At 39.0% G+C, this 11,493-nt stretch overlaps 1 protein-coding gene across 8 annotated transcripts in view; it reads right to left on the bottom strand.

The window, feature by feature from the left end:
* Positions 1 to 1,398: 1,398 nt before the first annotated feature.
* The window catches only part of LOC150059138 (nonsense-mediated mRNA decay factor SMG5-like), a 93,887-nt gene continuing 83,792 nt past the window's right edge, over positions 1,399 to 11,493 (bottom strand). For 7 of the 8 annotated variants that reach the window (XM_090339285.1, XM_090339279.1, XM_090339278.1 and 4 more), the window contains one exon: positions 1,399 to 4,741. In XM_090339285.1, the coding sequence (XP_090195411.1) occupies positions 1,787 to 4,741 (2,955 nt within the window). In that variant the 3' untranslated portion in view covers positions 1,399 to 1,786. Of the gene's footprint in view, positions 4,742 to 10,600; positions 10,706 to 11,493 lie in introns of all 8 variants that reach the window. The other variant, XM_090339284.1, reaches the window with a different exon arrangement.

Below are 11,493 nucleotides of genomic sequence, written 5' to 3'. Positions count from 1 at the left end.
AAGGTGAAAGTTTGAACGTTACCATGGCAACAAGATGTAGGAAAAGGACAAATGGTTCTGTGGTCTACACGCTGGATCACTGCATTTCCTCTTCCTGCCTATCATATATTCTAGGTGTTTAGAAGTAAGCCAGATCTACAGAGGTGTATTTACAATTGAATATGAAACAAATCTCTTAGTAGTGGCAAGCTTTTGCACTCATTTTATCTTACTCATCTCTATATAATGGACTTCTTCTGGATGTTCTTCGGTAAAAAGGAAATTAGAAAGAAATTGGTCCCCTTCCAACCAAAGGCATCTAAGTAATAAATAACCTGATAGCAAACATTTTAGCAAATAACAAATAACATCACTGCATTTTCCAGAAAATCATATCCTAATGCACAAGTTTCTAAGAGTTGTTTGCTCAGCCAATTCTTCATACAAATACTTTAGATTTGGGCACTGGATTATTTAAATGTTTGCCTACGGGATCTAGATTTCCCATGTATAATGGTGAAGAGAAATCTTACCAGAGAAATGTCTGTTCACAATCTCACAGGCCTAAGCCAAATATTTTCAGAAGACAAACACAATAATAAATCATCTAAAGTATAAGACTGTGTTAAAGTGATTTGCATGGCACAGGGCAAGCTTCAGTATCCTCATTCTGTTTGTAGATAAGACAAAGTCAGTCAGTTTATAATAATATACTCACTTTCTCTTTAGCTCCCTAGATTTTTCATAAATTCAGCAGAGATGCTTTGAATGGCAACCAGACATCAGCGAGTCATAAAACAGACATCAGTGATTTTTTTATATAAGTCGGTAAAGTGTTATCTCAAAGCAGTGCCTAGTGCTTCTGTTTCTCTTAACTCCAGATTAAGTATGTCTGCTGTTAATCAACTGATACCTACAAAGGAAATAAGAAAATATCACAGAACCCAATACAATAAGGAGCTTTTCCAGGGCCCATGAGTAGTGTACATTCAAAAATATTTACCCAGAAAAGTGTTGGTGGGTTTGTTTCTGTTGCCACTCTTGACATGAGAGCATGCAGCTTATGAGTACTTTGAAATGCAGGGAGAGCAGGAGTGAATCACCACACCCACCTTATTGGTGGTGATGGGGGGTCTTGCAAAATACTTTCTTATACTGGATAGCCCCAAACATGCTTCTCTCAGTTTCTGCCTTCAAATAGACATAATTAGAACCCTTTGCCATTGTTCCTGGCTAAAGTTGAGATTTTTGAGCAAATAAAAATTTTAATGCCAATTTTTCAGTATTGCATGCTTATTCACAACTCACCAAGACTAGAATGTTGTCTGTCCACCCCAGAGCTATTGCTGTCATGCTTAGTTAGATATGATAATAAAACCTTTCATCACAGTCATGAATTTTAGATTTATGTTTATTGAGTTTTGAAGATAACAAGGGCATGGCCCCAATCATACTGAAATAGCATAAGTAAAAGTCTCTTGTCACAAAACAGAGCTAGGCAAATGTCAGACAGTCCACAGAGCTAGGCTTGCATGTAGAAAAGCTTCCCGAATGTGTTGTTTCACTGGCAGGACACTAAGCACTGAACCAATCCTACAATATTTTCAGAGAGGATATATGGTGTCAAGCTAAGATGGAAAGGAGGAGCCAAGGACTCTGAAAGCTGCTAAACTACAACTCTACCAACAGGTAGACACAAATAGTCATCACCACAGTGTCTATAGCCTCAGGTGCTTACTAGAGAGAGAAACTTTGTGTTTTGATCCATTAGTGCTGAAGGAGGAGGAACAGGAGAGAGATGACTATGTTAGCTTATCGCTTTCCACTCTTTGTGGAAGCGTTGAATGTTCTTGATTTCCACTCCAGCCTCCGTTGCAAGCCCCAGCACCAACTGCAGAGGATATGAGAAATTCCTAGGGTTATCCAAACAGGTGCCGGTGATGATAGTTACCATGCTGCTGGGATCTGGTGTTCCTGGCCTGGATGCATCCAACAGACGTTTGCAAAAGTCAAGAATATTATAGAGGTCCCATGCATCCGAGTCTGGTCTGGTCATTCTGGGCCTCATCAATCTCTTAGACACAAAGGATTGGCAAAGAATATGCTGGCTCCCTCTTTTCAATTCATCCTCTAAGAAGTGGATAGCCATCAAAGCCCTGTGGTCTTCTCTTCTCAGGATATAGAGCGTGTCTACCACAATCTTGGGTATGATGAGGAAAAACTTGCCACTGGTAGCGAATTGCTGAATGATGGGGAGATGCTCACTGAGAGCCCTGGGATCAGGGAACAGGTAAGGGGTCAAAGCTGACCGAGTGCGGGGCCTGCTTAGGACCTTTTCTAACAGGGCTACTTCACGCTGAAGCCAGAGCTGAACAATATCTTTGGAAAATCTGATCATTTCCCCTCTTGGGTGTTGCTGAGTTTGGTGTTCTGGCCTTCCGGGTGTACTGCTTACGAAGACACCCGCCTTAGAGTCAAACCTCAGAAACTGTCCAGGGAGTCTAGTCACGAAATGGCCAAAACTTCTAAGGAAACAGATGCGCACAGCGGTTTCATCCTGGTGGCTGAGTGGAGGTGAGTCCTGCTTGAAGCCCACCCTTTCCTGGAAAGCCTGTGGTGGAGAGTGCTGGAACAGAGCAATGTCCTCGGGGAGCTGCAGGAACCCGGCAGGGTGAGTGTCTGTACATCTTTTCAGCAGATCGTGGACATGGGAGGAGAGTCCCAGGCCTGGGTGCTGAAGTTCTCCCTCAGAGGGTAACAGGTTCAACAGTACACACAGGTGGTCCCACAGGCTAAGGGAGCTCCGCCACTGTGAGGCAAGGAGGCCGGGGTTGGAGTGGAGCCAGCTCAGGATCACCTTGATGGTGGGAAGTAACCCCTCTGCGGAGAGGACCTTCAGTTGCTTCTGGATCATCTGCAAATGGTTGTGAGATGTGCTCATGTTGATACTGTGCTCCAAGAAGGAGCCACAATCCACATCTGCTTCAGGAAAACAGCCCATATCGTGCTGGGTGTCCGAGGGCCTGCTGGAAGCAGGGCGCAGCTCAGAGGGAGGTGTCAGAACACTGTGAGAAAAGACAGGAACCAAGTGTGAGCCATATTTTCCTTGAAGCTTTTGGCTCAGTGGAGCTGACAGATTTGATGAAATGGTGGTTGTTAAGAGTTCTAGAAGACTGTTGGGAGATTTATTTGTCCTCAATGGGTTCCTGGGGTGGACAGCTTTAGAACTGGAGTTGGCCTCACTTTCCCACACTGCTTCTGGGCCTATGGAGCCATCTTGCTCTTCCTCATCACTTGTATCTGAGTAGGATGTTTCACTGCTTGTTTCTGAATGGACCTGTGAAGTCCAGGTCTCCTCTTCCTCTGTCTCATCTGAATCACAGCACAAATGAAAACTGGCCTCTGAGATGGAACCCACACTGGAGCCACAAGAATAGTCATGGCTTTTCTGGGATTTGCTGTGGTGGGGTCTTTCCCCAGTCACCCTCTTACAGCTTCCATCGCTGAGTGCAAACACTTCAGGAGTCAGCTTCACTTTCCCGAGCTCAGCCTGCATTCTGGCGCTCACATGTTGAATTAGGTGTGAGAAAAGGGTCAAGGTGAAGGTGACTGCAGGTTTGTGCTGCTTGGAACCTGCCTTCCTCAGGCTGTGCACACTCATGAGGCAAAGAACCACCATGTGGAAGATGAGGCAGTCTGGGAGAAACAGATATCCTCTTGGGGGTTTGGTCTCTCTGGACACCTGGCACAGATCCGAAGGACAGGGCCGATAAGAAAGGCAGAGACGAAAATCTTTCAGAACCAGTTGGCACAGGGCTATCAACCTGGCTGCTTTGAACTTCCTCTGGGGCTGCAGGAGACTCTGAAGGTAGAGAAAGCTTACGAGCAGTCGCTTGTTATCCCAACACTGCCTCTGGCTACGAGACAGTCTCTTCCCCTGGTACCTTTTCAGAGAGCTGTACCTTTTTCCTGCACGATCGTAGAGTCGTTTGAGGTTCCAGGCTGCCCCTTTGAAAGGCACTTGGGAGTGGAGGCAGCGCTGGTAGAAGTAGGTGGCTGCCACATCGTAGTATTTGGTCCCCATGAGAGCTCCCAGCTGATTGAAGGGCATTCCCAGTTGAGGGGCCACTGCCAGGGCTCTGTAATAGCATCTCTCGGCCAAGTGCTTCGTAGGCAAGTCGAGGAACTCATTCTGATAGCGGAACAAGTCTCCCAGGTAGAGCAGGCAGCGATGGCAGGCCAGGCGAGCCCAGGTAGCCTCTTCCTCAGAGACAGACCCCACTTTTTTGGAGCCAATCGAGTGCACCCCACTGTGAGGCCAGTCTATGTAGCTCTGTAATCTCAGGGCGTAGTGACCTTGAAGGAACAGGAAGAGATGCTCGTAGAACTGGAGGCCGCCCTGCAGGTGAGCCCGCAAGGGGCCTTCCCAGTATTGGAAACTTGCCGTGTGTTTTCTGTTGGTCTCCAGGAGCAGCATGGCCACATCAGAGTACATTTTCCTCCACAGCAGCTCCTCTGCCTTCCTCCCATAAGCCACTGGGTACAAGAACATGAGTTTAATGCAGGCTTGGTGAACCATGTCCCTAAGAGCCAGGATGTGGGGCTTGAACAGCTCCCTGTGGGCATTTCCATGTCGGAGGAATAGGTCGAGGCGCTGAGCCGCCACGCAAACATCCCGGTAAAGGAGTTTGGCCTTCAGAGCTTCTGCCTGGCTTCTCTCCATAGGGATGGATTCTGTCTCAGCGATATTTATGTGCCGCTTCTGAGGAAAAATGAAAAACAACCTATTAGTACTTAACCACAGAAATAGAGAATAATTTAAACCAGCCAGAACAACAGACAGGGGATGTATAATCACCCTTTAGATAGAGCAGATAAATCCCACTTATCCTTCAGAACTTAGCTTAAATACTATTTTATCTAGAAACCCCACTCTAGCTCCACAAGATCGGCTAGATAATTCCCTTTCACTCTGTGGAAGAGACTGTGCCACTCTGACTGGTTTTGAGTTTTCTTGATTTTGTTTCTACTAGAGCTACTATAACCTCTTATCATTTTCCCTCCAGACTACAAAGTTCCCCAAAGGTAAGGATGAATCAGTTCACCATTATCCTCAATAATTAACAATACCTAGCTCAACTGAAGGCCCAGTGAAGAGTATTGCAAATGTCACTCCCATAATCATAACATAGAAAAGCCCTCTGTTTTACTATTTGAGACACATGTCAAAAAGAGAAGGTAAATTTCATCAGATTTCCACTAACCATGACATAAAAGGGAAAAGAAGGTTCTTATACCAAAATTTAAGTTTAATCAAGATTGTGAAATTCTTTGGAGGATTAAATTTAGAATATGGTTACACAAGCATGTTAAGGTGATGCTTCAATACAAAAAGTGTAAAACTCATTATCTTTGAATGGAGTTTGCTTTTAAACTTTTAAGATAGAAGGAAAAGGGAAAGACTTGTCTTATAAAGTGTACTATATAATTTAAAAGATGCTATGAAGGAAAATGTACTTTAGCATTAGCATGATGATCAAAGGACCAGCAGAAAATTCATGTATATTTTCAAACATCATGGTATACCATACTGGTATAAATTTCTACCACAGATGTATAATTCACACACACAAAAATAAAATACAAAGCAAAAACATTAAGTAAAAAATGTCTTGCTTGTCTTTATTATAAAAATAAGGAAATGAAGGGATTGAGACATATAACTCCATAAGGAAGCACATAGGGAATGTGCATAAGGCCCTGGGTTCAATTTCTATCAGCAGCAGCAGAATCAGAATAAGAAGAAGAAAAAGAGTAAGAATAAGAATACGAAGAAGAAGAAGAAGAAGGAGGAGGAGGAGGAGGAGGAGGAGGAGGAGGAGGAGGAGGAGGAGGAGGAAGGGAAGAAGAAGAAGAAGAAGAAGAAGAAGAAGAAGAAGAAGAAGAAGAAGAAGAAGAAGAAGAAGAAGAAGAAGAAGAAAAGGAAGAAGAAGAAAAGGAAGAAGAAGAAAAGGAAGAAGAAGAAAAGGAAGAAGAAGAAGAAGAAGAAGAAGAAGAAGAAGAAGAAGAAGAAGAAGAAGAAGAAGAAAAGGAAGAAGAAGAAGAGCAACAGCAACAACAACAAAAAGGAGGAGGAAGAGAAGAGGAAAAGAAGAAAGAGGAGGAGGAGAGAAAGAAATCAAACAAGGAAAAAGGAAATATGGAAGGAAAGGAGGAACGAAGGGGAAATAGAGAGAGAAGAGAAGAATGAGAGAAGGAAAGAGGAAAGGAAGGAAAAACTTGAAAACTTAATAAATCATATCAAATTATAATTTAAAGGTGATAATTTAAAGATTTAACTGGTATCATTACAAGTGCCGTCTATTTGTTTTCTTTTCATTTCTAAAGCCATTTATGTTCAAGTTCTTCCACCTAGAATCCTATTCATAAGATGGTTTTATCTCTAATTAATTAGTAAAGAACCACAAATAAAAGTGTGGCTCAAGTAGTAAACTGCAAGCTATACAGAAAAAAAGCCAAGGGAAAACAAGAGGCCCAGGATTCAAGCCCCAGTACCAGCCCACTTCCAAGACAACACGCATTATAGTATCAATAAGTCTAGAAAACATATAAAAGGACCTGTGGTGAGTGGGTAGGATGTGAAAGTTGAGGATAAAGAGGTCTGTTGTCTGAATAAGAAGAAAGGATCAGTGCAGAAGGACAAGGGAGCAGTCAGACATTGAAGTAGAAACAGCAGTTTCAGAGCCATGGACATGTCCACAGCAGCATAGAGAAGGATGTTGGCTGACAGAATCATAAATGGTCAGCCTGGAGCTTCTTACTTTTGAGAAGCTAGATGAGGAAGGTGAAGAACCTACCAAATAGACATTCCTTTCCCTTTCTGCTAACTTTGCCTCATGATTTCACATGACCATATTCTTTGACAGCCTTTCCTCGTCTGTTAATATTCTATTTATAAAGGTTACAGACCTAGATTCACCTAGGTTTAAGCAGAAAACATTATGTATGGAGTCCTCCTCCTGTTTCCATGACCAGCTCTGCTAGAAGAATTGTGTTGTAGAACAATTTTATAATGCTAGTCTTGAGCTGGAATAGAATTTTGTTATAAATGTACGTATGTTACAGCAATCATAGTGACACAGTGTATTCTAGAAAGAAAGCCAGTTCTGAGAAAGCTTTAAGATTCCGGTGGCTTACTCCTGCAAATGCTAGATACTCAGAAGGCTGAGATCTGAGGATTACAGTTCAAAGCCAATCCAGACAGAAAAAGCCCATGTGTTTTTATCTACAATTAACCATGAGAAAAATCAGAAGTAGAGATGTGGTTCAGAGTGGTAAAGCACTACCCTTGAGCAAAAGAGCCCTGGGATAACACCCAGGCCCTGAATTCAAGCCCCAGAACTGACAAGAACAGAATCATGGCAAATCCCTAGTTAAAATAATCCACATTTGAATGACAAAATGAGGAAATGCTTTCTACATCTAATTGTAATTGTATCTCTTAGAAATTACTTAAGACAGTATCCTCCACAGAGGAAGAATAAAACAGATAAGCTAGTTTCTGTCAGAGTACTCATTAAGATATTTATCATTTTTGAGAAGTTTTTCAAATAACAGAAGCTATAAAATGGATGACTGTATTCTCAGATCTTCTAGTTTATGCATTGTAATGCTGTACATATCTAGGCTTGGATCTATGAAGTCAAAACTATAATGTCATGGCAAACATTTCCAAAATGCAAATTACTGAAAATTGCTCAGTGTCCGTGGATGGACATCAAAATGACCTGGTTTCCTGCTCTGTTTCCCTCTAATACTAAATGATTAGGTCAACTTATTACTAACTGCAGGACTTATTTCTTTTGCAGACATCAGGCTGCTGTTATAAGGCAATGCCAGTACCACTGGCCTGTTCAATGTATTCTAACTGGCAAGGCTCTCAAGCTATTTTTAATGTACAAAGTTTGCAAGGCATCGATATTTGCCTAAAAGGTAGTAAATAGTACTCCCACTTCCTATCTTAGTCCTGGATTAGTTATATCCATGATAACTCCTCTTCTAAATTTTATTTGGCATCTAGTTCTTAAAAACAAATGTCAGTGGTTTAAATATTAAGGTCCCTTCTAGTTTAAGCAGCACAACTAATATGAGATTAAAATACAAAATAAAAAGCATCAACTCTCACCTCACCAAGTGTCTGTAGCAATTTGATTTATCTGGAGATGCCATATTCCTAAACCATACTGTAGGCCAATGTGTGGCAGCTAGAACTTCCATTGTCATTTTTCTACACATAGCTTGCATAAAGAAATCTGTGGCCTTGGTGCAAGTGGCTCACAACTATAATCTTAGCTACTTAAGAGGTTGAGATTGAAGGATCATGGTTCAAAGCCAGACCAAGCAGTAAAGTCTGTGAGATTTGTATATCCCATTAACTATCAAAAAAGTAGAAAGTGAACTGTGGCTCAAGTGGAAAAGCAGGTGAATGAATTCGAGAGCTCAGAGACAGTGCCCAGGCCCTGGATTCAAATGCCAGCAAACACACACACACAGACACACACACACACACACACACACACACACACACACCACACACACATAGGTGCAATCTTAAAAAAGATACCAAATCTGCTAAGAAGACACCTTATTCTTTATATATGGAAAATAATTTTAATGCCTACCTCTATAAAAATGGTTCTTTACTCTTGTGCATCTCAATAAAGTCTTAAAACTATGTCTCCTAAAGCCTTGGAAAACTATAATGAATAGAAAATCCTTAAAACACAATCCTCAGAAAACAAGAAAACAAACATTATCCCTTTAGCAGAGATCTATTGAATGTAAGAATTCTTTTGTCCCTTGGTCATCCTCTGCCTACCTTAGAGTCAGAAAAAACTGTAATTCCTAATATTAAAGGTTTACCCACACCCAGTTGAATTTATTATTGGTGGTCACAATATCTGAAGAAAATATCCATGAGTTAAAAATCTGCTGACAAATAGAAAAATTTACATAAAGTGGAAAAGTTCCTACAAGGATATAAAGCTAAGAGTAAAGTACAATGTCACTCAGCGATATAGCTCTTTCCCAGCACACAGAAAGCCCTGGGTTTGAACACTAAAACCAAGAATGCCAAAAGTAAAGATAAAGGCATGAGTAGCAAAGTAGAATTGAGAAAAAAAAAGTTGAACTCTGGAAAGGTTCAAAACAAGCATCGATTCTCAATAACTTAAGCGCTTTTGTGATGAATCATCAGTCCTAATATTTTTCTTAGTCGACTAATATTTATAACTTTGTATATCTCTATATCTTTCCTAAAGAATTAATATTTACCTTTTGTGACCTTCTACAGAAAAACAAACAGAAAAAAAGACAACTCCCTAAATGATTATGTAAGATTAGTATTACTTTAATTCCAAAATCACTTGTAAGATGATGAGAAAACTATATTCAAATCCCTCATGAATGTAAGATATCAAACTCACCATCATTAAACTGAACTTAACACTTTTTAAAACTTCTTATCATAATTAAAAATGGTTATCTCTAAAACAGAAGATTGCTTGAACATCTGAAAAGTGAACTAATACACTATGTCAATATAATAAAAGTGGAAAAATTTTCTAGGCAGTATAGATAAGACAATTGGTAAAACACACACACACAAACACACACACATACACATATCCCACTATGATGAAAATAAACAGCAAGTCAAAATGCATCTACAAAAACTGTATCAGAAATAACACTAAGATTCTTGCTTATACTGGTCCTATTCAACATTTTACTGGAAGCTGTCAGCAGTACAATATAGACAGAAACAAATACAACACAGTACAATAATATCCAATAAATTTTACAATATAAAATCCATTGAAAAAAATCCATTGTATGCCTATCTACCAACATGACTAATCCAAAAAGACAAGACTAAATTCCATTTCCAGAGGATCAAAATAAAAAAATACTATTAAACTACAAATTATACTCTGGAAACTGTAAAACATTAGCAATATAAATTAAAGAAAATTGAAATACTAATATTTCTCTTATACTTCTGAGTAGTTTCAAGGTTTCAGATTTTACATTGAGGAAAATCCAACTTATTGCCTATAAAATTAAAAGAAGTGAGGGAAAGCTGAGTAGGGAAAGGATGAACAAGACTCTGGCTTCAATAACTATTGAGTAACTAAAATGAGAAGTATGGGATAATTCAAAGGATAAAGAGCAGATTTTTTAACTAATATACAGAATAGCTGGACATTCAATTCTTGCAGAATGACAATAGAATCCTTTTCTCATACCATGTACAAAAAAATGAACTCAAAATAAATGTTAGGCTCAATAGAAGAGCAGCTAAAATTCTAAAATTCGATGAAGAAAACCCAGGAGAAAAAATTTGTGACCTTAGCTTAGGCAAAGTTAATCAAGACATCAAATTATAAGAGACCTGACTAGCCTTTGTTTGTGATTATTTTGTGAAATTAAAATTGTTTTCTCATGGTTTTTGTCATCTGAACAGAAAGATTGAAATCATGAGAAGTTCTCTTCTAGAAATAACATCCTACTGTCAGGTGTTCTAATATTAAGTATGACTGAAATATGTGTTTTCTTATACCTGGGATATTTGGGTGGTGTCTTAATGGCCTAGAGTCTTCAAGGAAGAAAGTGTTCTGTACAATTTGGAAATAACATTTCCTCACACTGCTCAGATTATTCAAAGCTGTGATGTAAAACAAACATATTCCTTTAGTTTTTCTAAACATTAACATAATTTAGAAATTATTTATCAACCTTAGAAACATATAGAAAATTCTCTTCCACAAATATTGAATGTACTGTGATAAGGACAAAAACAATATTAATATTTTTGTCCATTTCTGACACTATAGATATCTTCATGGCATTCAAAAATATTGTAATTTAAGGCAAGACAATAAAATTTTATGAGTATAATAGAAAAGAATATTTTCAATGCTCAGTAGTAAAGAAAGTCCTAACAGTATTCAATATTCAAAATGCACCAATTCAAACAAAAGACTGATATTTTCCACTGCATTAAAATCAATAATTTAAGTTCAAAAACATTGAATGCAATAAAAATTATATTTACCAAATGATATTAGCAATACTTTTAATAATTTATTTTTTCACCAAGAAATCTTTTATTTTTTTCATATATTTTTAATTGTAATTAATAGAAGGGTTACATTATATTCACCAGATAGAAGGTGCATTAATTCACATAGATTGATACCCTTTCTCATGTCTTGGTCCCCATTTCCCTCCCCCCCTAATAATTTATTTTTATCTATGACTAAAAATAAAAAGACAATCTAACCACACAAATCACTAAAAAGGACAAATGGTCAATAAATATTTGTTGTGTTCAATTGCAGTAATGAGAGAGACTTTCAATTAAAATCACAACAAAACTTTTCAACTAGAAAATCTGTTCAAAATCTGATAAAACCATGTATTTGCCACAATACTGAATAAGAAAAATGTTTA

Source organism: Megascapheus bottae, chromosome 9, assembly GCF_031878675.1.
Source record: "Megascapheus bottae isolate mThoBot1 chromosome 9, mThoBot2.hap1, whole genome shotgun sequence".
Taxonomy (NCBI): Eukaryota; Metazoa; Chordata; class Mammalia; order Rodentia; family Geomyidae; genus Megascapheus; species Megascapheus bottae.
This window is presented reverse-complemented; position numbering and strand designations above follow the sequence as displayed.